The following is a 25,591-nucleotide window of genomic DNA, read 5'->3' as shown; positions in this document are numbered from 1 at the left end:
GAACACAGCAGTTCCCAACTTCAGTCTTTGTTTAACTTACTTACGACAACTTAGCTAACATCCCTACTTACTTGACACACTATCTCTCAATTTATTGACTGGCCAGTCTGGTACATCTAGCACTGCTCCTGCAGTTGGTCAGAGGGTATCTGCTGAAGGTCTGGCCTTAAGCTGAAAACCAGAACCTGATGAAGATGTATGGGGCATATGGACAGGCATTTCAGTCCCATCACAACACAGACCTCTTATCACACAGGGAGTCTGCTACTGCAGATCCTGTATATTATTACAGCATCAGACTAAAAGAACTTTTTGTACCACCCAAACGACTGAATTACTGATCCAAATTGTACATGCCAAGAACATCCCAGGTAATGAAGTCAGAGCCAAGGCAAAGAAATCTTTTAACAACAGATAAAAACTATTTTACTAAAAGAGTACCAACAGTATTCACTCCAAGAATAAGTAGCCATACCTGTCTTGTTGTGGTTGAGGTTTCCCTTCCATTGCAGTGAGAAGGGTTGGAGCCAGTTCACACTGTTTTTCCACAGGCAGACGGGGGTATCCCATCTTGACATAAATTATGGTAAAATTCTGAAGGAGTAGAAAAAGCACACAGTATTGCAGCAATGCAAAGGAAGTATGTGTTCTTTAACCTCTTCTTGTATGTCATGTTACATAACTGGGTATTGGAAATGACATATGTTTTGTAAGACCAATCTCTTAAGTCTAAGACTTATCAGACTGACAACCATTAAAGCGGAGACTCAGCAAGAAATACTCAGAGAGGGTCTTACTGGACCTCCACTTTAAAAGGTGGAAAAAAACAACACAAAAAAACCATCTCTGGTTGTCTTTTTCACTGCCAATTTCACCCAAAGCAGCTGCAACTAAGCAACAGCTTCAAAGAAATCTCTAATGATCTCTTTTACCTATTTCTGAAGCAAAATGGAAAACAATATTGAGTAAATACAAAGTCAGTAGCATAGACAAGATTTCTCTTGAAAACATGTTTCTAAATCACCATAATTAAAAGCTGCAAATGCAGTTAAGAGTCCAATGACAGGACAACACAGCAGAGCAATACTGCACACTAGACTATCTATTATCCTGTTGATCTAAATCCAGCCAAGAACTGCAGGGGTAAGAGTTGTGTTCCATGAGCTGGCTAAAAGAAGTGCTGAAGAGGAATGCTGTAGTGCACTACACTACTTTGTAGATGACACTTTAGTTAAAATGTTATGAAGCCTTATGGCATGAAGCAATGTACATCGTTGAGATACATGAATGACAAGGCATTTTTGACAAGTCCAGCCAAACGCAGAGCTTGTCAAGTATGTCTTCAAACAAGATGGTCCTTATTGCTCTGCAAAATATATGCACTCCAGAATTCTTGGCCGTTTCTAGAAAGTGAACTCCAGATAACGACACTTGCTTAAGGACAACCTAAGATTAGTTCTATGTCACTGCTGTTTAAAGCCTAAATATTCCCCATACATTTCTAAGATGTTATGTTTCTGATTTATGCTACATGCAAGACCGAATAGTAAAATGAAAAGTACAAAGTTTCCCTGTGATTTAATCACTTTTGTTTCATGATGATGATGATTTGCAACAGATCTACCAAAACTGAAATGTAAATTGTTTCATAGTTTCACAGTTTTGTAAAAACATTGTAAAACTATTTTCACTTTTTAAATTAGATTGAATGACATAATCTACAAAAGTTTCACCATCTATAAAATAACAATTTTTCATCTTTTCTTGCTCAGCTAAGGTCCTGACCCTAAAATCACATACAAATATAGGTCCTCGTGTGTTCAAAGAGATAAAGGTCTTTTAAGGAAAACTCCAATCCTGCACATATCAGGATAAGGATTGGTAGCTGCTTGCAAAATGCAAATTCTACCAATGAACAGACCTTTCACAATACAAGCAATGACAATTCATGCATTCATTGAATATCAAGAGTAATTGCCAGTAATTTGAACAGCAAAATGTCTTATGAAACTAAGTTTCACTCACACCAGACTGTAAAATTGAGTACAAAAAAAGCTCTTAAAACATCAACCTCATAACAATTACATACTTGCTAGGAAAATGGACAGAGCTATATATAAATACAGGAGGTTTAAAGAATATCTGGCTTTTAAAGTAAAGCAGCAAACATTTTTGGAAGAACAAATACTTACAGTGACAAAAGACACTGCAGAAGGATCTTGATATTGAACTAGCAATGTCTCTACTGGAAGCTGGATTTTTGGTCGACTTTTGATGCGCTTATTCAGATGAACCAGCAGCTCCATGACCTAACAGGGATGAAAAAAAACCAAAAAAACTTGAAAGAACCACCACTAATGTGACTACTTTGGGCTCCAATCATAAATCTCAGTCCACTAGGCAGGCTTAGTATAAGCAAATCAGACCCGATCTAACTGATCTTTCAGTCTCTACGAAAACAGCAACCATCATTTATAGCATTATCTTGAAACCACTCTGACATATCTCAAGTCACTATTAAGACAAACACACAAGTCCCAAAACACTCCACAGTCAATAACATCCATCAACAGAAATATTAGAAAGAAAGGATTACTGATGATGACCAGCTCTTTCCACGGTTTGGTTACTATCTGTCAAAACTGACTCTAGCTTGGAAATTGGCATTGTTGCTCTATATTGAGCTGCAGAATAATGTTAATTCACAAAACAGACCAAAAAAATTTAAAAATCCCCACCCATAATGAAGTTACCAAGTAAGTGTATGAGAACTGTTTGCAGCAGAATATTACAGAACTGAAATCCTTCAAAAAAGAGAAGCCAACAGGAGTGCTGTCAATGTCAGGCAGAAGCAACGTGCAACCCTGCCTGGGCAGGCAGAGTCCCAGCAGCAATGCCAATGGGAACAGGCAGTTGCTCAAGGGGGATGGCCCTGGGCTCTGACAGACAGCAAGCTAAACTGGGGCCAGAGGGTGTTGAAACACAAGAGGTGCAATGTGGTGCTCTGTCATGATGAAAACTAGCAAGTAGCGAAGTTGTACAGTCTTTATCCTCAGAGGTTTTTCAAGACCCATCTCATTAAAACCTTCACCTTCCTCATGAGAAGAACTTCTGTTGGACTGTTTTAGACAGGAGATTGGTCTGGAGACCTTCCAAGGTCCCCTCCAAGCTGAATTACCCCATCATTCTCTACAATCCCATTAAGTAGATTTTAGCATAGCATCGGCAAAGTGCCATTTCTAACCCCCCCGAAGGATGTCATAACTGAATGGAGGAACTTGAAAAACCAAAATCTCTACTCTGGAACAATTATCTGTTCTGAGAAATCACTCTGAACATCTTCATCTTGCTTGCAAACGCTATCAGATTCTCAAGCAAGGTGGTGCAAAAAAATGGAAGTGACATTAGATGAAATCAGTTCAGTTCCAGTAAAACCAAGCAGAGGCAGTCCTAGATTCATGTTGACTTCAAGCACTGCAAGTCAAAAAGCCAGGGAGCCCTGTGTTTTTGACAGATCATTGCCATGGTAATAGTAAACAGAAAAAGCAGCTAAACTGCTGTCACTGAAGTTTGTAATGGAAACTGTAGAACTCCATGTATGCTGGGCTGTATGCTGAGCCTCTACGACACCATCTTTACATCCACTCCATGACTAGGTACCAAACAAAATCATATCTAGCTATAATCCACAGAAACTGCAGAGCTGACCATTAGCATGTGATTGAAATCAGAGATAAACTGATAAACACTGACAGTTACCAAATTTTGCTGCTGTAAATGTATTGTAACAGTTATACATTCATACTACTTTAGAGAGGAAAAAACCTGTCTACAGGTTTTCTCTCTTTGAGAAAGGGTACGAGATAGTAAGAACTTGAGAAACATGTTCAAGTTACTACTGGCGGCTGGTAAAAAAAGACATGGCTGTATTTGGGTATGTGTGAGGGTTTAGTTCCTGTCCTGCTTCTCTAATCATTAATACCAAACAAGTGCACTAAGGATCTAATCAGCAGTACTCCTCAGACCTGACCTAAGCAAACATCTGCACTTTCAAGTATGACTTCTAATGTTTTTGTCGGCCTCACATGGGCTGCATTTAAAGTGACAATGGTATCCAATCTGGCAAAAATGCTGTCAGTGAAAAAACACTGCTTGGAGTACATCTGAAGAAGCAGAGTGAATTTACCCTGGATTAGTTCTTTGTGTGACATTGCTAGGATAACTGATTTGATAGAAGACATCCTAGAGTAGAATTTAACTCATTTGTCAAACCATGGCCTGAAAAGAGCCAAAAGAGGGATTACCTCTTCAGCATAAAAGGATTTAAAGGGTATAGGCATTACAAGCTTATCCCCATAGTTAGATTACATCCTAGAACTGAAAATGTATGAGGGCAATAGTTCAATTTACTGAGTGCTGCAGCAACAGTGACCTAATAGTCATAAAATGATGAGCAGCAATAAGATAAACTAAGGAATACATTAAGGCAACAGGAAGAAAAATGGAATTTAATTTCCCCTTTTCATTCTAGCAGGACAAGCTTGAGGAGAAAGTTAGTCTGGGGAGTCAAAGTAAAATTAGAACATAGTCAATCCCTCTGGTGTACTCGTGAACTGAACTATGCCTCTAAAGTTGGGTGTAAGAAATCCTTGAACGACTGTAATGATCTACACTCAGCAGTCTACTCACAACACACAAATGTTCTTATTTGATCATGTATCTCTACTATCAAAAGCTACACTGTCAATTCAATTAAAACTAGGTAAGTTTTTAAACCATGGTTAACTATATTGGCACACTTTTTTTGTTGCTGTTGGTGGTGGGTTTGGAGGTTTTTAACCACAACCATCACCGCAGGAGAGACACATGACATGGGATGCCAGTTTTGTAGACAAGTCACTGTGTGAATAAAGAGTTTATCCTTCTCTTTCTATTCCATTTCATTTATTAGCTTTATTAGATCATCCTTCCAATCACCTGAGGGCTTATGCTAAAAAATACGCGTTTTCATTTTGCTTACATTGCCTTAACATGATTTAAAGGCTGGTGTTGAACAACAGGCACATTCTTAGTTATCCACCAGGCAAAACTGACAGTGGAAAGCTGGGTATTTGAAAATGCAGTAGACTTCTCAGCATGTTTTCCCACCACATTAACAACATACAATAGCAAGAAGATTGACAAGCTGAGTTTTGATGCAAGCAATAGAAACAGGCAATGTGCACATTGCAGAGATTTATTTGCAGGTTATACATTATGCAGTAAATGTTCACTGATATCAGTTAGAATAAAAAATTGACCATCTTCCCCTCACCTCTTTCTCACTGATAAATTATTTTGCTATGTGAAAAATACTTAAAATATTCAACACATACAGAGTCTTCTTGCTACATTTGGAATTTGTTATGAAAACAGAATATTGAAAAAGTCAAATGCCCTTCACTGATATGGCAAGAGAAGAATTCAGGGTAATCTACATGGCTGCAATGAATTTGACAAATATCAAGAAGTACATGGAAGTGCTATCATTGCTTCCATTATTATGAAAATATAAAATGTATTAGATGTAGATGTAGGTGTAGATGAAAATCAATAGTTTAAACACCTAAAAGGAAGAAATGCATTTTATTTCATTAATCACTCTAACACAGTAACTATTGACAATACTACTACTACAATACACCCTAAGTATGCTGTCTAATTTCAAGAGGCCTCCTAAGATTTTATTTTCAAAAGAGTACTCCTCCCCATTTCCTGAATCTCCCAACACTCCAAAATAAATGACAACGCATTCCAGCTTAGAGAAAAAATACCATACAAATATACCCCAAGAAATTTCACCAGCTAGTTGAATGCCTTTCTTCACAGCTTCAAGCACACATGGTAAGCAGGTACTCAGAAAAACACCCCAACTTAACTGGAGTATTCGTCCCTCAGCACGGTGGAACGGCGTGACATCTATGGATCCACTTTCAGGCAGTCACTTAGGACCATGTTTTGTGTGGAACTTTGAGGAAAATCTATGTTACAGTTACTTGAAATCTACTTATAAATGCAGTGACTGTATGACCATTTCCTATTTCTACAAGACAGAAGGACTTAGGAAAACCTTTTCCACCACTATAACCCCAACACTTCATCTGCACTCTGCTCTAAAAGGTTCCAGTCCACTCCAACCACCAAACCTAAACCGTAATGCAGGGAACTGAATATCCTAGATACATATTAAATTCCACCTCCAAAACTGCTTGGTCCTTGCTCCTATGCCTGGTTACAGACAAAAACCAAACAGTTCTGGTCATTCAGGCACACAATAAGGCACCCGAATAAATTCTGTGAATAAAGCTGTCTTCTGTAGCAGGGAACTGAATTTTTTCAGGTAGGTTTCATATTTCATCTTCAAAATTATGTGGTTCTTGCTCTTATTTCAGTTATCAGCCAAGTTAATGACATCAATGGGTATCTCTTCATGATACTTTGTGCACAGAAGCAAGCTTGCCTCACATGTGCCTTAAGTCAGCTGGAAGCACAACAACCCTGGAAGCCCAGGCAACTGTCCCTATGGCAGCAAGCCTTGGTCCAAGGTTAACTCAGAGCCAGCTGGCCTCAAGTGGATGCAAATGCAACCTCTGCAAAATCCTGTGTTGATAAAAGCACTGACTGTTTCATTTACGCTCAAATAGGTGTAATAATCCGATCCTCTACTAGGGTCATGATAACTTCTCCTCAAAGAGTAATTTTCTCCACAGGGAACATCCAAGCACAGCAAATCATGATGTATCACAGGCATTTCCTTCTCCCTGATCAGGACAACACCTCTATGGTAAATTGAACCCTTACCTTTTTGCGAACTCCCTCCTGTGTGCTGGACAGCTTGAGGAGAACAGGGGGTAGGAATTTGGAAATAATGTTCTGTAACTGCTCATCTGTTTCTGCATGGCCGAGACGCAAGAACACACGCTCCAGTTGATCTGCAGTTCATTAGAGGAAAAAAAAAAGAAAAAGAGAAACTAGCTGAAAACGAGAGTTCCTGTAACAAGGGAACTTTTTCTGAACATCCCCTAATGGACTTCCAAGAAATGCTGCACAATGTTATTAAACTACTTATATCTCAAGAGCACTCATGACATATTTTTAACACTGAGAAAGCTATTGATTGTAGAAACCAGACTGGTGGCTTCCAGTACTAGCCTTCACAGGTACATGGAGACCATTCCTAGCAGACAGAAGCAATCTAGGCTGCCTCTGCAGGAACAAGACACACACCTGAAAACACAAGAAACAAGCTAGAGTGAAAAATCAACTCTTTTGAAGCTTGAGACTACTCTGATACTCACAGGTCAAGATTTGGGAGTATTCATAGGACATCTTGACACAGGCTAACCTGTCCAGCACCTGTCCACTGGGGCGCTTAGGTCTCCCAGAAAATCTGAACAAATGTTGGCTGAACCACTCATTTATTATCAGCTGATCTTTTTTCGAAGATCTGTTTTAAAACATTTCTGACCGGTTTTCAAACAGACAGCACTATCATCAATAGGAGTAAGAGCACAAGTGTGAAAAATAGGACATGCTGCTGTGATCCTATCATAGCTCTACAAAGTGGCTGGAGTGTTGTAATTCACCTCCCTTTGGCCAGCTGATCTATTCCCCAAACCCAGGAAGGAACAAACAAAAAATCATTTCAAGGAAACAGATAAAAAAAAATCTTCTGTCAATAGCTCAAGCACAAAGGCTGAGGATAACCTGTTTTTATAGAAACAAAGAAGTCCTTATTTTAAGTGCAAGCATGCAGCTGCCCCAACAGCTACACCAGAAGCAAAGCAAAGCCTCCCCAGCAACAGCAGCATTCTCAGTGCCTGGACCAAGAAGAGTCCTTGTGCCAGGATCAGGACCATCTGTTTTTCATCCTGCAGCAATGAAGGCCAGACCCCCAGGCAGCAAGGACACTTTAGCTTTTGAAGTGCTAAAGGTCTTAAGACATCCTACAAGGAGGATATAATTTCCCCAAAGACTCTCTGAAGTGACCTATAGCAAGACACGATTACAGGGGGACCAAGGAGAAGCCTCCTTCAGCAGAGGTGGATCATTAAGCCGGCTGTGAAGGACTTCAGTGGAGGAAAAAAAAAAAAAAGCACTGGTACAAGGTAGTGGTAAAGACTGAGGTGAATGGATGTGGTTAGAACCAAACTGAACAAAAGAGATGTTGAAATGCAAATACAGCTCTAACCAGCAAACCTATGATGATTTAGCTTCAGAAGCCTTTACTGTCCTGTTTTTAAAACCTGTGCTATCTCTGCATTGTGGCATCATTCCTCCTCTGCCAGATGCAGATTAAACATAAACATACCACTTCCGAGATTTCATTTTCTGCTGAGCAAATATGACAGGCAGCTGAACGGACAGAGGACTACAAAATTTTACTGTCAAGGAAACTACAAGCCAAAATTCTGGAGCACCTATAATGTAAACTGAGATGCGAGTCAGTCTCTTATTTCACACAGATTTCAAAGAACAGTTAGGTTGTCAACTAGTCAATGGCTTCATGAAACTTTTCTTATATTCCAATTTTTAAAAAAATCACAGTATTTGACTTCTCTTCATCTTTTTATGTCCTCCTTCTCCCCACACCTCTCCCATCCTAACGATCCCCCATTCCAGGACCTCACTGGTGTCTCTATACCCCACAGGCAGTAAGGAACTACTGAAATCACATCATGCAGCTGAAATAACTCAAACAATGAATAAAAACTGTCCAATCTTTCCCCTCGGACCTAGAATTCCAGGAGAACACTGCAGACCCATTGTCCTCCAGCAAGTCAACTGAGGAACCTTCTCAACATGTTCCTTCACACAGCAACAGATCACACAAGCGCAAGGAAACACAACTGAAGTTAGTTCTAAAGCCACTTGTGGTAGTCACTGGACTACACACACACACCTTCTGAAAAGCAGAGAAACCTCTTCACAGGCACCCTCGGGAAATGCAGCAATGCACTGAATTGCAAGCACCCACCCCATTTCCAGCTTCCTCCATTATTCTCGTTACAAGCAGCAGCAACCAGAATGGTGGAAATAATCGTAATATCAACAACAATAATAGAGATCAGGAAGACAAAAAGCTATCCCCTGCTTTACACTGTCTGTGAGACACATTTACTCCTTTTCTCACACTTCTGCTGCGAAATCAGTTAAGCCCAATACTGTCATTGGATATCCTTCCCTTAACCATAATGACAAGACTCTTCAGCAAATTCAAGGATACTGGCCACCTGGCTGTAGTTAAAGAAACTAGTAAGGAGTTTGTCAGAGCACTCTCCCATGCTGCTGCTGCAGCCTGTGTCCATAGCAGTGGGACAGGAAAACAAAGAGCTATAAAACCTCCCAAGTATTGTACATCAAACATTTCCCTCACAGTTTTTATTCTACTAACAATTAAGACCATTTCTCAGGCTGACAGCATTCATTACAGGAAAGCATAAACACTGGAGATTTAAAGCACCACACACAACGGTCCAGGAAAGTAACTGGGATGTAGTATTTGGGTCTGAGACGCTGTGTCCTACCGCCTTATGTGTTGCAGACCTGCTGGATGGCATAGGGAAGTGTCTTTCTCTCCTTTATGTCTTTTCACGGCCTCCACTCAGCCTCAGCCAGCAAGCAGACCACCATGCACCAGACATCAAACAAGACAGTTTACTCACAACCAATCTCAATTCCCCATACCATGCACTTCCCACGTTTTTAAGTATAAAGCTAAAATCTTCTCCATCAAGGGGCTGATTTTACAACCCCTACTGCCAACTGCAAAACTGCAAAATTGCAATTTTAGGAGTTCATCTGATAGAAAAAATAAGTAAAGCAAGATGTCCAACTTGCTTTACTACTTATCAAGGAGGGTGGGAGGGGGGTGGAAAAGACAAAAATTGTTTGGAAAAAGCCTTAGCAACTGAAAACGAGTCTTAGAAACATCATATGTGTGCCACAGCTGTGACAATTAGCATTTTACTACAGATTAAAAAGCAGAACATAACAAAGAATGAGGTGCATGAGTAAAAAAAATTAGTAAGTCGTTTTACTTTTAAAATAATACAACTCACTCCATGGAGAATTTAAAACAGTTATTCATGTATTTTGGCACAATTACTTCTTCTCATGCTGCTTGTGTAGTACTTTCACACAAAATGGCAATTTTGTGGCACTTTCTCGAGGGGGAAAAAAAAGGTGTTTATGAGAAGACAAAGATAAACATGGAGAACTTAACAAGCATTAAGTATGAAGAAGACATCTCCTTTCACTTTATGTAAAAGAAACAAAGGAGCAGGAAAAAAAGATGTATCCTTGTATCCCTGTTTCTTTCCAAAAGCAGTGTCCAATTTGTGTAAACTGACATGGTGTATCTGGAATCTAAAATCCCCAGTTACCATGGCAATGCAGTTACCTATCTGTGAGAAAATGCCTGTTTCACTTCTGGTTCTTTCCAATCTCCATCTAAGACGACAAGGAGAAATACAGGTTTCACTACTTAATAACCTTGCAAAGACAAAAAAAAAAGAAAGGAATTGCTTTCAAACCACAGATAATGGGTACAAATTCTTTAAAAACGCCACATTGAAAATGAGACTCTTAACTTGGGCCTTCTAAACTTCCAAATCCTGCAAAACCATCCATAAAAAGGTCAGTGTTATTTTAAGTTTTGTTACTTCAGAACTGACCTTGTAGTCTCCCAAGGTAACAGTAAAACCCCATAGCCTGTCTACAGACACAACATGCCCTTCCCCTCCATCTGTTAAGTATTAACATGGACCTTGTCAAAGAGAACTGAGAGAAAGAAACAAAAAGGATAAAAATAGGGATAGACAGTGAAATAGCTACCTCAAAAAAGCCAAGAATTTGGAGTTTACCCTCATAATTTTAATAAGGAAGGAAAATGCCTGATTTAACTGAAGTAGCTATACAGCTGCTTATCTGTATTTTATCACAGAAACCTCTCAGTTCAGCCAAGCACAGTTCCATTTCGAATCAGCTCCCTCTGGCACTTATAGATATTATGTACAGCACATCAGGTATTCCAAACAGACCCCTCAGCAATGTATACTGGTGTAGCGGAGTATCAAGTAAAACACACACCCTTTCTTTTATGAAAACTGACTCAAGAAACTGCTGGTGACAGGACGTGTCAAACAAACTGTACTTCATGGTTTGACTACCAACCACAAAACATCGGAGGAACTAGAAAGAGTGTCTGAGTCCTCTTCAAAACAGAGCAGAGCATGGGACAGCAAAATTCTGTGCATAAAGGCTGAATTAATCTTCACTTTCCTGGGAATGTCTGTTTCACAGGTTGGTGGAACTGCTACAAAATATATAATTTCTACAATTGTTTCAGTAAATCAAACAAAACTCCCTGAAATCCTTCTCTATTACATGAACTCTGTAGAACCATTACATCACACAAGCATCCCCCCACATTTTCTCCAAAGGGCCCTACATCAAATAAAGAGTCCTGGGCACAAAAGCACTTCAACTTCACCTCCTGGGTGGCAGGGGTAGTCTTAGGGGCACGTTCCTGCTAAAGCAAAAGGTTTAACACACCCTTTGGTCTCTCTAGAACTAAGCAATTGCTTCTGCACTATTCCACACGCAGAAGAAAGAATAAAGTTCTCATCTGCTGTGCAACTACTAAAATAGGAGTCAAATTCTTGTTCAAATGGTATTAGACTCTGGGAGAAAATATATCTAGTATGATTATAGCAGCAAACAGTGAGTCAGGATTTGCTCGTGCTATTCCTGGCTGTACCAGTAACCCATTGTGTGCCTATAGCCAAAAAACTTGAGTGCAGTTGTACAAATAGGCCAGTCATCAGGCTGTCTTACAAGATCAGATGGGAAAAGGCTAGGAAGGCCCTTTGGAGGGGGGACATATTATGGTTTTTTTTCCCATCCTGTTCTTCCATTTTATAGAAAAGCTTATGTAAAAGCTTGAATAATACACCAGAATCCAAATAATTTGCAATTTGCCAGGCACACGTTCTCCATTTGAATGGGTGACTACTACCACACAAGATTAACTTGCCTCTCTTGCATCTGAACACTTAGGGCTTTAGCGCCAATTTACTGATTTCACATTAATTTTTAAACTGCCATATCTTATACTGCCTTCAAACAACCTGTCCACTAAAATGGCAAGCATCCCTTACACAGCATTTATACAAAGAGAGTTTCTGTATTTGATTGGGGCTATAGATGAAAGCTTCCTACAGCCATGTGAATATAAAGCAAGGAAACCTAGTTTTTCAATCTAAAACTAACGGTAATTATTCTCGTTATTTTAGGACTAGTCACCAACCTATAAAAGAAAGGATTTATTTCCAAGTATGCTGATATTTAACTATTTGAATATATCAAAAGACAGCAAGCCTACATAGATGGTTAGTTTCTCTCCCTTTCTCTACATGAAGTTACTCTTTTCTCCATTAGATTTTATTCTTTAAGACTACTGTCTTAAGCAGTGACTTAAGTGACATTACTGATGCCTTATGGGTTTTCTGTCCGTTTTCATTATACTTTTATATCCTTTTTATATACTTTATATCCTTTCCCATTCCTGTACTTTTTTACTCCCTGTATCGTACCCCACATATTTATAATCCTTGCACTTTAACCTTGTTCAGAATTCTTTGGGGAAGACGAAACATCCCCACAATCTCAAGAACATGAAGCACGAACCTTCAAGAACAGAGCCTCATCTCTGGAACATATTTTTGTAAACTAAGTTGTGGCCTTTTGGGGGGAGAGATAATTAGAATTAGGGGGCAATTACTTGATTTGTTAGGTTTCTTACTGGGGAATTTTAGGTAGGTATGATAATTGGTGAGGTCCACACAATTGTATACGCGTTGTACGCGGGGCCTTTTTTAGTCATGGTTCCACGTTTGACGATGGTGCCCCTGGGATCATACTAAACCAAGGTAAAACCCTTTCCCTATACTGCAGTGCCTGTGCCTCATTTTTACCAGCATTTTACGCATCAGTACCACAAGAAAAACAAATCAAACAAGAAAAAAAATTCCAAAAAGAGATTGCTCCCCCCACCCAAAGAAAAGAGATCTAACCCAACCAATAAAACTCCCTCATTTTTGAAGGATGCAGTAGCCAAATAACCTGAATGACACCTTATTATTAATGCGAATCTCAGTCTAGGGACATTTCTTTTTAGCAGTTTAACAGAAAAGGCTGTGTAGCAACAGGCTACACAGCTGAGGACTAATTTTTTGCAGGATCAGATTTGGAGGCTGGAAGATAGATTAGACAGAGATAAATACCAAGAGTTACAAGGAAGAAATCTCACACTGACTGGTTTCACCAAAGGGACTCATGTGAGCATGGTAAAACTAACAACAGAATCTCTTAAATGACAGCAGCAGTGAGAGCTTTCACATCTTTACAGCAATTTATCCCAGTTGTTATTGGAACATGCAGCTTGGAATTTGGGCTCAAGAGTTCTACGATCAGTATAGGATCAAGATCCTTCTCTACTCCATCATGGGATCTTGCCCACTCTAAGGGACGCCCCCATCATTACCATATGCCTTGCTCCACTCAGCCTAGATCCAGTAACATCTAACAAAGAGCAGAACTAGGATGTGGTCTACGCAGCAGCTGACAACAAAAAAAAAAAAAAAAAAAAAAAAAAAAAAAAAAAAAAAAAAAAAAAAAAAAAAAAAAGAAGAAATATCACATAGAAATGCCTTAGTACTGAAAGCTAACAGCGCTCAAATGTGCTCAAAGTATTTCTTCTGTCCTTCTTCTCTGACGACTGCCAAGTACTATTTCAGGGCAACCAAAGGCCCTCTCATTTGGCTGAGTCATATGTTATCTTGCTATTAACTCTTCACAGATAAGAACCAGCTCTATGCGAGGACACGAGAAGCAATGGAAGAAAAACCGCTTTTTTTGAAGTTCTCCAAAGAGCAGCTGATCGTGTGCTTTGAGCAAGGGTTTTGGAGGTGACAAGAGCACAGGGCCGAGCTCCCGCCGCCTGAACGCTCGGCGGCAGCGGCACCTCCGGTCATGTGCCGAGCGCCGCAGGGGCGGCCGCGCTGCGCTCCCGTACCCATCGCCGGCACGGCACCTCAGGGGCTCACAGAACCCGCCCCTGGACGTGCCAGCCCGCCTTGTATGCACACGGCTTCTGTGGCTCGAACGCGGGGGACGCACAACGCAGGGCGAGAGCACCGGCGGGCAGAGGCGGTGCCGCCTGAGCCTGCTCAGGAGCGGTGGGCGGAGGCCGCCCCCCCTGCACCAGCAGTTCCTCCGACCTGCGGCTCCGTCCCGGCCAGCAGCCGCCGCCGCCTGCCCGCAAGGTCACGCAGCCGGCGAGGGAGGCGCAGCCCCGCTGTCCGCGAACGGGCCGGGGATGCGGGAGGTGCCGCTGCTCCCGGTTTCCGCTTCCCGAGATGGCCGCCCAGGGCCGCGCCGGCCCCGCTGCCGTCACGCCCGGCCGGGCCGGGGGCCGGGCCCCACCGCAGAGGGGATCCGCCGCGGAGAAATCCCGGCTCGCCCGCTCTCCCGCCCCCCAGTCCCCACTGCAAGCTCCTGCGCCGCGAGCACTTACTGAGCTCGTCCTGAGCGGCTGCGGCCATGTTGCCGACTGGGGAGGGAGGGGAGGCGGCGAGAGACGCTCCGCGCCTCCCACCCCTCTCCGGCACCGGCACCGGGCCGGCGGCCGCCTCTCTCCTCCTCCTCCCCCTCCTCCTCCTCCTCCTCCGTCTCCTCCTGCTGCTCCCTGCGGCTCCCCTCGACAGCGGCGGCGCCCGCCCTTCAGTCACTGCCGGTTTATATTTAGAGAGAGCCGCCGTCCCCACCGCCCGCCCCCGTCGCGCACACGGCCCGGCCCCGCCGCAACCGCCCCGCCCGGCGGGCCCCGAGGAGGAGGTTTACGGGGGCAGCACTGACCGGAGTCCGCGCTGACCTCCATGGCGGCCGCGCCGGCTCCGCGCTCGGCCCGGCGGCGCAGGGACGGGACGGCAGCGGCGGGGGGCGCCCCCGTGCGGCCGTGGGTGCGCCAGCAAGGGGTGGGCGGCGAGCCCCGCCCACGGCCGCACGGGCACGCCCACTGAGCGGCACGGACACGCCCACCGCCGGCCCTGCCGAGCGCTATTCCAAAGCCATCGCCTGAACGGATAAAGCTGCTCCAGAGAATTCCTCGCGTGCCGTTCTGGGGTTACTCAGAGAGACCACCACACCGCGTCTTTCTCCCAGACTCTGCGATGCCACACCTGATCTCTGTAAGGAGCATCTTGGCAAGATGCCCCAGCCGAGGCATCCCTGGGCGCTGCTGGAAGCAGACGGCGTGGCGCCCACTCCCCAGATCCCTCACTGCTTCCTGCTGGTGACGTCTCCCTAAAGCTCCACGGCCAGTCCACGGCAGAAGTGAGTCCAAGTGATGGGTGTCAGAGAACCAGCTTCTTTCTCGAGTCAGGAAAAAAAAGGTGATGAAAGCTTCTGTGCAAATCTTTTGCTTCATTTGTGTGATGTGTCTGGCTGGTCTGGAGTTCATTTCCCCATAGCAGCCCTCACCTTGCTGTGCTTTGCACTGACAGCTGGAAAGGTGTTGGTAACACCCCAGTGTTTTGGCTATTGCTGAGCAGCACTGGCACAGCACCAGTGCTGTCTCTCCAACATTCCATCCCCCATCAGTAGGCTGGAGGTGGCAAGAGCCTGGCAGTGGACACAACCAGGCCAGCTGACCCAAACTGACCAAAGCGATATTCCATGGCATGTGTCAGCTCAGATATAAAAATTGAGGGAGGGAGGAGAAACGGGGGGCATTCGTTTAATACAATGTTTGCATTCCAGAGCAACCTCTATGTGTGCTGAAGCCCTGATCTCCAGGAAATGGCCAAACATGGCTTGCTGATGGGAAATTAAGAATAAAACTATTTTCCTCCTCTTTGCTTGTGTGAGCATAAATTTTCACTTCTGCTTTAGTAAACTGCCTTATCGCAATCAACACACCACTTTCTGTCTTACTCTCTCTCCTGTTCAGCTGAGATGGGGAAGTGATGGAGTAGTTTAGTTGGCACCAGACACCCAGCCCAGGTCAACCCACCACAATTTTTTAAGTTCAGGGTCTGAGAAGTTGATTCCCAGCCTCCAATGCTGAGAGGCTGGGCTCTAATGAGCTGCTAAGAGGAGGCTTTTTTCCTTTCTTTTTGGAGGAAGCAGATTTAGAACCCATCTACATCTGAAGGAAATTATAAGCATTTATTAATGCAGACAGGAGACAGGCTGAGGAGGCCAGCTACATGGGAGGCATGCTCATTTTGAGCTTTAAGAATAGCACATGCTCTCTGATGAGCTAAACATTTTTTTGGTGAGTATTTACAGCATCAAGCACATATCTGGCTTTCTTAGGAAAGGCTGAACACTGAGGTAAAGTTCCTGCTGGTTACATCAGAGCAGAGATGTAATTCTCCTTTCCTGGAGAAGTCTTTTGGTAGGACATCACAGGTGGCAGACACCTGTGATGTCCTACCATTTCAGGGAGCTGTGCATACAGAATCACAGAATCACATAATGGGTCAGGCTGGAAGGATATCTGGTTCACCTCCCTGCTCAAGCAGGGCCATCCTAGAGGACATGGCACAGGACTGCATCCAGATGGTTCTTGAATTTCTCAGGTGAGGGAGGCTCCATAACCTCTCTGGACAATTTGTTCCAGTGTGCAGTCACCCACGGAGTAAAGAAATCTTTCCTCATGCTCAGGTGGAACCTTGACACCCTCCCTTAGGTTAGTTGTAGACTGTCAGTTGTGCCCTTGGGCAGCAGCAAGGAGGAGTGCTCCCCATGGCTCTGCGCCATGGAGAGGAGGCACAGGGCAGCTCTCACTGAGGTACTGCCAGCTAAATTGTGCTGGACCCCATGTGACAGGTGGCCTGAGCTCTGCCAGGAGCAAGCCCAAAGCAGGTACGGGCTCAGGAAGTACTTCAAAGGTTTCTCCCCTAGACGAATCACAGAATCATTAGGGATGGAAGGGACGACTGGAGATCATCTACTCCGACCCCTGACAGGCCAGGGTCACCTAGAGAAGGTTACAGAAACCTGTCCCGGTGGGTTTGGAATGTCTCAGACATGGAGACTCCACAGTCTCGGCGAGCAGCCTGTTCCAGTGCTCTGCCACCCTCAGTGCAAAGAAGCTCTTCCTCACGCTGAGGGGAAACTTCTTGTGTTTTTGTTTATGGCCTTTGCTCCTCATATTATCGCTGAGCACCACTGAAAAATCTGGCACCATCCTCTTGATACCCGCCTTTGAGATATTTATATGCGTTAATGAGATCCCCTCTCAGTCTTCCCGAGACTGAACAGGCCCAGCTCCAGCGGTCTCTCCTCATGACAGACATGTCCCACACCCCAGATCACCTTTGTGCCCTCCGCCGGACCCTTCTCAGTAGTTCCGTGTTTTCCTTGAGCTGTGGCACTCCGATTTGACCACAGCAGCTCAGACACGGCCCCGCTAGGGCTAAGTACAGTGGCAGGATCACCTCATCGACCTGCCGGCAGGGCTCTTCCGAGTGCATCCCAGGATTCCGCTGGCGCGGGTGCAACGCAAGGGCACAGCGCCGGCTGGAAGCTCGGCGCGGGAGCAGCCCGGGAGAAAGCGGGGACAAAGAGCCTGTGCTGGCGCCCGGCTCGCCGCCAAGGCCCGGTTCCGTCCCCGCCGCGCTCGGAGCGCGGGCTCCGTCGCCGCCGCCTCCCGCCGCGCCCCCTCCCCCCGCCCGCCTCGCCGCGGGCCGCGCGCACGGCGCGGAGCTCGGCCCGGCCCCGGCGGCGGCGACATGGCGGCGCGGTGTGCGGGCGGGCGCTGGGCGCTGTGCCTGTGCCTGTGCGCCGCGCTGCTGCCGCGGCCGGCCCGAGGCCTCACCGACCGCCTCTACTGCGGCCGCCGAGTCTGCTACGAAGTGCTGGGCGTCAGCCGGCAGGCCAGCAAAGCTGAGATCGCCCGCGCCTACCGGCAGCTGGCCCGGCAATACCACCCCGACCGCTACCGCGGGGAGCCCGCGGGCGGCGAGGGCGGCGAGGGCGCCGGGGCTCAGGCGGCGCACGAGAAGTTCCTGCTCATCGCCGCCGCCTACGAGACCCTCAAGGTGAGAGAGCGGGACCGCCGCCGCGGCCGGAGCCGCTCCGGTAAGCAGTCAGGGAGGGGAGGAGAAACACCCCGAAAAATCCTCCTTCCGTAGCCAGCCCGAGAGTGAGGGGAGGAGGATGAAGTTCTCTTGCAAATCCCTTTGTGTCTAGGATTCGTTCTGTTAACATTTTTAAATTTATTTTATGTATGTATTTATAACGAGCCGGCTGGGCTTTATCTTGGAGGCATACCTGTAAAAGTAGCAGTGACTCGAGTAGCATATGGGATCTGTAAGGGAAGGCTTCTCAGGGCAAAGCATGTGTGACTTGGCAAAGATGGAACCCGGGAATGGAAGAAAGAGACCTGTAAGTGTTTTAAGGCTACAAGGCATTAAAAAAGGGAACTTTTTTTTGCGGGTGGGAGGCGGGGGGAAAGGGAGTTTGAAAGGAATGCAGTTGAGCCTGGCAAAATTAAATTTCCCATCCTTCAATTATGTGGAGGAAAGTGATGAAAAAGTCAGAGAAAATGAGAACAATGAGGTTTTGAAATGGCCTTCCATTGGACAGATTCCATAGCCCTGCAAACTAATTCTTTTAAGTTTTGTAAAACCATCTCCTAATAGGTTCTTCATCTGAAAATGTTTCCTTGAGCAATATTTATTAATACCAGTCCATCTGGACTTCCCATTCTGAAGTTAAAAAACTTACTCTCTGGTTTTTGTTGCTTGTCTGTTTTCCAGTTTTAAATGCCTTTGCGCAGTGCCTGCTTATTTATTTCAGGACTACACATGTCATATGTGCATGGGCGAATAAATGTGAGAACAAATTAATTGAGAATACGAGAAAAGGACCGAAGATTTTCCTCTGTTTCCTACTCACTTGGGCTGTCGCCAGTTTTACAGCAACATGGTCCTTAATGAGATATAAAACACAGCTATAGGAGGGCAAGTGAAAACAGGAATTTAAACCTGAATGAGTTTTTCATCTCATCCTGCAGGATGAAGAAACACGTAAAGATTACGACTACATGCTGGATCATCCAGAAGAGTATTACAGGCATTATTACCACTACTACAGCAGGAGACTAGCACCTAAAGTAGATGTCACGATAGTGATCCTAGTTACTGTGTGTGCCATCTCCGTGTTTCAGGTAAAATTTAATGTTTAGTACTTCTCTGTGAGTTTCTGAGCAAGAAGAGAAGTAGCGGTAGCTCTCATGATGTGCCATTTAATAAAAAATGTCAGTGAGGAGCCCTGGTCATGTATCCTGTGGTCCAGTTCTGTGTTGTGTGCATAACAATCCTGAAGTCAGGATGTAGCAGATTTCTGACTGCCGTTGGTACCTTGGACAAAGGCAGAGATTAGTTTGTTTTAGTTTCATCAAGACAAGTGCATCTTTTCTGAAGAATTCACTTGGTTCTTCCTGGCAGACTCAGAGTAGCCTGTTCCTGAGCTCAGGCAGAACTAGTGCTCCAAATAACATGTGTCAGTTTGTCAAGATGCATAAGTAAGTTTTTTAAAAACGGACTAATAGCACCACTCAATTCAGCTGATAGGACTGAATATCAGGAGTTTACTAATGTGTGAATCTTGCACTGCGGTGTATTTTAAACACCACATTAATGAAGTCAGGAGAGAAGCAAATTCAGTTTAGCAGAGTTTATTCCGAATGTGGGTAGATCCAAGGTCGAGAAAACCACCTGTGTTTTAGATGAAAAAATTTGTGCTGTTGCTGTCACAAGAGTGGGAAGATGTATAACTTCTCTCTAGGATCTTTTGAATCACTAGTTCAAGACATCGTTAAAAATACCCAGGAAGTTTAAGAGGTGAAGATAAGCTTATGGTGTGCTGGAGGTAGCTCAATGCTTAGTGGGATATTGGAAATTAAAATAAAAAATATGTTGATCAGAATTTGAAAACTTGGAATAATAAATTCTAATGGAATATTCAACCAAATACCTAATTTCTCTTCAGACCTATATCCAATGGCCAAGTTTCATTCCCCATCTTATTTCTTATTTTGACTGTAAGTGGAGACACTCACTTTCTTGAAGTCCAATTGCCAAATTATTCTAAATTCAGTGTAACCACCTGTGCAAACTGGTTTGCCTATCTTCCTTTCTGTTGTTTCTGCTTCTTTGTCTTTGCTAAGGTTGTGTAAGGGGCTTATGTCTACACTTTGCCTTGGTAAATGGTGCAAGATTCATCATTGTTTAAAAAGCTGTGTCCTGATCTGCTTGAATGTCTCAAGAATGAAAGCAAGCTGCTAACTTTTTCCCTCTTGTGTCTGTGTGGTTTCTTCCACATTTTCTGTGCCTCATCTCGGGTCATTTACAAGACAGTAGATGGGAACATTAGTTCTGAGCTAGTCCTTGTGCTTCTGTCTTCAGAGGAAAGCATTCTCAGGGCTGTGATGTACAGGGCTAGGTGTTGGACTTGATGATCCTTGTGGGTCCATTCCAGTTCAGGATATTCTATGACTGTGTTCACCCAGGCAGTATTTTTCTGGTTTGTTGTTTGGGAATTTTTTCCCACTCCCTTGAAATCCAGAGGACAGCTGGAGATCAGAGAGGAATGTTAAGTCTTGTAAAGTGAATACTGCTGAACTAATGAGATTGTCACATACTTAGTCCATGTTTAATGAACTGTTTAAAATGGTTAATAATTTTATACTTAAATGTTTGTATACTAGCTCCTTTATTTATAAGTATAAGAAGAGGGGCTTCTGCGAATGGCTGGCACAGCCTGGTATTAACTTGCAAGAGATTGCCATGTCATGAACAAAACCATTCAGAACAGTGCTTGTCCTTCCTTGTCATCGTCAATTGCTGTGAGATACACTTCTATACATCTGTTTTCCAGGTGCTTCACTGAGTCTGGAGGGATGATTATAGCTTTTGTAATACCACAGAAGTACTGTTATCTTCAGTTTTTACTCTTACAGTAATGTAACTGTGGTTAAAAGTGTGTGACAGCATAACTTTTTTTTTTCTGGCAAACCCTCAAATAGGATTGTGTCTGTATAAAAACGTGGTTTTTACTTTTACTGTTCTTAAATTACAGTTCTTCAGCTGGTGGAGTAGTTACAATGAAGCTATCAACTACTTAGCTACTGTGCCAAAATACCGTATACAAGCTACTGAGATTGCCAGGCAACAAGGTTTACTCAACAAGACTAAAGAAAAAGGCAAGAACAGACGGTCCAAAGAAGAAATCCGTGAGGAAGAGGAAGAAATTATCAAAGACATTATTAAAAATAAAATAGATATAAAGGGTGGTTATCAGAAGCCCAGAATATATGATATCCTTCTATTTCAGATCCTTCTTGCTCCTTTTTACTGGTGCAAATACATAGCTTGGTACTGTTGGTGGATTTATTGTTTCACTATTAAAGGGCAAGAGTATGGTGTGGAAGAGAAGTTGTATATCATACGAAGGTACATGAAAATGTCCCAATCTCAGTTTGATAGCCTGGAAGATCATCAAAAAGAGACCTTTCTTGAACGGCAGCTGTGGATACGAGAAAACTATGAGGTGAGTAGTGGTACTGAAATCAGCCAGGAAATAAACTTTCTAACACAATTTGAAGTATTATGAAGCAGGTATTCTTTTTCACAGCACTGGACACACCGGGAGGATATCTCCTCTAATTGAATGTGTGTTGTGAAGCCTTACAGCAGGGTATTTATTCCATCATGATCATACATACTCATTATGTACTTCATAGCTAATATATGAACTTCACTTTTCCTAGAACTAATTTGCATGCATCTGGCTCCTAATGAAAGTCTTTTTATGGTTCTAGAGTGCCATCTGAAGTCTCTGATAGTTGTATTCACTGAGTGCTTCAATATTACAGGTGACCTTTCCTTGAACTTTTTCTTCAGGCATGTGCTGTTGCTTCTTGTTACAGGCCAAAAACCTGACTATATTCATCATTATCTGTTCATCCACTGGTTCCAGCTATTTTGACATTCTATTATCTTTTATTGCCTATTAGTCTGTAAGGTCCATCCATAAACTTCAGGGGAACTGAAAATTTCTATTTTCTATGTTCTTGTTCAGTAGATGTGGTGGAAAAACTAATGCTAGTTACCCAGCACTCCCAGAGCAGTAATAACAGGGTAGTATGACAAGGTTATTATGGTAGGTTGAAGACTGTTGCCTCCAAAGAGTAATAGCTTGTAATAAGAATTACCCAGGTTGTCTGAAATTCCTATTTCATCAGTCTTCTCAGCTGTTAATTCTTAGCTCAGGGGGATTTGTTTGTTTGTTTGTTATTGTTTTGGGGTTTTTTCCCCAGTCTGTCCCCTGATAGTTCTTTGGCCTGTGGTGAGTCATGGACTGTTCTTAGAGTGCTGGATACTTATTCAAGTAAGGATGGCATAAGAAACACCATTGGGCACAACTTCTACTCTTGCCATGGACAGTCAATAAATCAATAATCAATACTAAATAGTCAATATATAATTTTAAAGAATTCTGTGAGAGCAGTGAAAGAGCATTACCCACAGCACAGAGTTTGCAGTCCAGAATGATTTGGGATACTGGGGAATGGCAGGTGTACAAAACCCTTCTGTTCTTCCATAGAGGTGCATCTGTGGGCCATTTGTTTGGGAGGTTTCTGAAGAAAAACTTGAGAATATGAACTTGGTCTGGTTAAGGCAAAAAGGATGTGTTGCTGCTGTTCTGCATATGGTGGGAAATGGGGTGGGATGGGGGCAGGACACCAAAGATAATGCTTCTTCAAAAATAGGGGGGTAGATTACCAACTTGAAAAGGAAATAGTAAAACAGGTGCTAATGTAAGGAAAGGATTAGCTGCCTAAGGTACGTATATGTGTTCAGTTAGGATGGGTTTGCTCAAAAACAATCTGGAAGTCCAAAGACCAAGTAATGCTGCTAGTCAAAGCAGATGTTATTATATTTTGTTATACAGAAAAAGTAAGATTGGGTGGATATCATGTTGTAGAGAAGAAAATTCTCTTGTTTCTCCTCCATGCAGTTTTTAACAAATGATGTTTTGGTCACTGGATGTGAAAGAGCTGTGTTTGTGTAGGTAAAGTCTGTTTAGCTCACGCTTTTCTCCTGTGGTGGCCAGCAGTTGATTTTTCATAACAAATACATGACAGTTGCACCTGTATAGTAATAATTATCCAATCTAATTTGCAGCTTTGGGACTTTCTGAAAAGGAAATGGTGTCTTCATAGGTAATTGCTTTAATGAGTTTTACCTAGTCACTTGAATGCATTAAAGCTTTCAGTGTCTGCCGTACCATCTGGTCTTGAGTTCATCAATACATGTGGAAGGGGTGGTAAAAGAGGATTTTGGAGCCACCTGGCCTCCTGCTTATTCTAGTATTGCTGGAAATGAAGAATAATCATGCTCTATTCTCTTGTGGTACCTGTGTTACTGTGTACCACTGCCATATCCTTACTTGAAACTTAGTAATGTATTTTCTAGGCTGAAAAATATGCTGTAGTGTTTCTCCCCAAAAGCTGGTTTGCTCCATCATCACTGGAGATGTCTATCTGCTTATTGTTCAGGTTTCCAGTGTTGTTTTAGGATGAAAAAGGCCTGGAATTCAAGACACGGGTGCATCATGGAGCTCCACAATATTTTTACTGTTTCCTAATGATTCTTAAAACCTGTATGATTGCTGAACATTGAGTTTGTATATTTATGTAGCCATCTGTAATATAATATTTTTTAAATCTTGTTCATGCATAGCAGAACTCTAAATTTAATTGTCCTTTGAGTCAGACTAAGTCAGATGACACTGAGATGATAAAAACATGGTTCGTATTGAGATGTATGCTGGCTGCATCTAGATAAAATGCCTAGCAGAATAAAAATGCAGATACTGTTGCTTTTTTTAAAAAAAGATAATTGATTTGCTGCTAACTGTAGATTCTGTTACAATGACACCATTTCTCGACAGAATGCAATTTTTATCTTTTAGTCCTGTAAATACTGGATGTGGAGATACTAACTTTTTTGAGAACCTTCCGAGGGAAAAAAGTTCCATAGATTAGATGATGACTTTGACAAGGGAGAGCAGCTAAAATGAGGAGCTGAACAGCTGCATTGAACAGTATGTTGCTGAAAGGGACTCACAAGTTTAGCCTTCTGGAGCATTAGCCATTGCTTATTGTGTATTTTCTTTTGTTGAATGCATTGAGCATCTACTTCTTTAGCAAAAAAAAAAAAGTTTTGGAGCTTATAAGGAGGTAGTTCTGCTCTCAGCAAAAACACAAAGCATGTTGGGCAGCAGTAGGCTCTTGGGCTGCAGGTGCTTCAACACTTTGTGTTGGTCAGGATCTGCTTCCACACTGCAATCCAGTCTTCTGTGAGAACAATAAGTGGGCAAATGATTGAAAGTGTAAACACACCCCACTTGAGGCTCACTTAAGCTGTTTCTTAAGCCTTATTTAAAACTTCTGTCTGTCTTATCAGGTCTATAAACGAGAACAAGAGGAGGAGTTAAAGAAGAAGATGGCCATGGATCCCCGATGGAAGAGATACCGGCGGTGGATGAAAAATGAAGGACCTGGAAGACTGACTTTCATTGATGATTGAAAGTTGCTAAACAAAATGTGTGCTAATGCTGAAAGTGATTTGCAAAACTTTTCATTACATCATTCAGAGTTTTGTCTGCTGTGGTTTAGCAGTGATCTAAAACTCAGGAACTTTTACATGGGGCCGATGCATAATACAGGTTTACCATTTTTATAAATCAGACCTATTAAACAGGCTCAACCTAATGTATATATGCCATTTATTTGGGGATATCAGTGTGGAATTCATTATTCCAAACAATGTATTTTTGCTAGATACTTCATTTTCATCATCAATGGAACTGTAATGCTAGTCTTTCTGAAAATGTTTTTAGTTCAATCCTTGACTAGTTCTGATTTTCCTCTTTAAATTGAAGGGTTCCTGCAAATGGACACTGGAAATGCTTATAAAGTATTCCGAAGCAAGGACCATTTTCTGTTTTCCTGTCTTCCCCCCTACTTTTTAATCTAATGCCAAATTGGTTTTTCATTTCATGTAAACAATATGGGGATTATACCAGACTACTGCTATTCCTCCTTCAGTTGGAAATGGATTTTATTCTTTGTGGGAATAAATGATGCATGATTGATCATCATTGTGATGCAAACAAGCCTTAATTCTTTGTTCTACAGAGTAATTAATGAAATAGTATGCTTGGATATTTTGTGTTTTTTCATCTTGTACATTGGATTATACTGCTTGTTCAGAACAAGCATACCAGTAAATATTAGTCTACTAAATGTGACATTTCTTTCACCAAAGTATTGGTTAAAGGGAAAAGTGACCCTTTTTTTAAAGAGGGCAATTTGGATGCCTTATGTAAATAAAAGTTTATATATGCAGACCTAATTTGTTTTAAATTCTAAATCTAAAGTATTCATTACATTTATCTCTTCTGATCAGAC

General features: G+C 42.8%; 3 protein-coding genes across 6 annotated transcripts in view; 2 read left to right on the top strand and 1 right to left on the bottom strand.

The window, feature by feature from the left end:
* ECPAS (Ecm29 proteasome adaptor and scaffold) overlaps window positions 1–15,089 on the bottom strand; it is a 63,258-nt gene extending 48,169 nt beyond the window's left edge. For 3 of the 4 annotated variants that reach the window (XM_085042269.1, XM_085042267.1, XM_085042268.1), the window contains exons 1-4: window positions 14,618–14,740; window positions 6,841–6,971; window positions 2,193–2,309; window positions 476–594 (exon numbers count right to left, since the gene is read on the bottom strand). In XM_085042269.1, coding sequence (XP_084898395.1) covers window positions 476–594; window positions 2,193–2,309; window positions 6,841–6,971; window positions 14,618–14,645 — 395 coding nt within the window. In that variant the 5' untranslated portion in view covers window positions 14,646–14,740. Of the gene's footprint in view, window positions 1–475; window positions 595–2,192; window positions 2,310–6,840; window positions 6,972–14,617; window positions 14,741–14,958 lie in introns of those variants that run through there. The other variant, XM_085042266.1, reaches the window with a different exon arrangement.
* On the top strand, window positions 14,173–16,015 carry LOC146424531 (uncharacterized). Its single transcript, XM_085042274.1, has 2 exons — window positions 14,173–15,494; window positions 15,862–16,015. The coding sequence occupies exon 1, from the start codon at window positions 14,460–14,462 to the stop codon at window positions 14,955–14,957; it is 498 nt and encodes a 165-aa protein (XP_084898400.1). The 5' UTR covers window positions 14,173–14,459; the 3' UTR covers window positions 14,958–15,494; window positions 15,862–16,015.
* A 937-nt stretch (window positions 16,016–16,952) lies between these two features.
* Window positions 16,953–25,281, top strand: DNAJC25 (DnaJ heat shock protein family (Hsp40) member C25). Its single transcript, XM_085042273.1, has 4 exons — window positions 16,953–18,149; window positions 19,127–19,279; window positions 21,193–21,663; window positions 24,585–25,281. The coding sequence occupies exons 1-4, from the start codon at window positions 17,841–17,843 to the stop codon at window positions 24,705–24,707; spliced, it is 1,056 nt and encodes a 351-aa protein (XP_084898399.1). The 5' UTR covers window positions 16,953–17,840; the 3' UTR covers window positions 24,708–25,281.
* Window positions 25,282–25,591: the final 310 nt, after the last annotated feature.

Source organism: Lichenostomus cassidix, chromosome Z, assembly GCF_008360975.1.
Source record: "Lichenostomus cassidix isolate B80296 chromosome Z, HeHo_3.0, whole genome shotgun sequence".
Classification (NCBI taxonomy): Eukaryota; Metazoa; Chordata; class Aves; order Passeriformes; family Meliphagidae; genus Lichenostomus; species Lichenostomus cassidix.
Note: the sequence above shows the minus strand (reverse complement) of the source record. Positions and strands in the feature narration are given on the sequence as shown.

What these genes read in the sequence shown, in the direction of transcription:
- LOC146424531 (XM_085042274.1), top strand. Translation starts at nt 14,460, where the DNA reads ATGGCCGCCCAGGGCCGCGCCGGCCCCGCTGCCGTCACGCCCGGCCGG.
- DNAJC25 (XM_085042273.1), top strand. Translation starts at nt 17,841, where the DNA reads ATGGCGGCGCGGTGTGCGGGCGGGCGCTGGGCGCTGTGCCTGTGCCTG. An exon ending in GTGCCATCTCCGTGTTTCAG is followed by an intron (nt 19,280 to 21,192) that starts GTAAAATTTAAT and finishes CTTAAATTACAG; the next exon opens with TTCTTCAGCTGGTGGAGTAG. An exon ending in GGATACGAGAAAACTATGAG is followed by an intron (nt 21,664 to 24,584) that starts GTGAGTAGTGGT and finishes CTGTCTTATCAG; the next exon opens with GTCTATAAACGAGAACAAGA.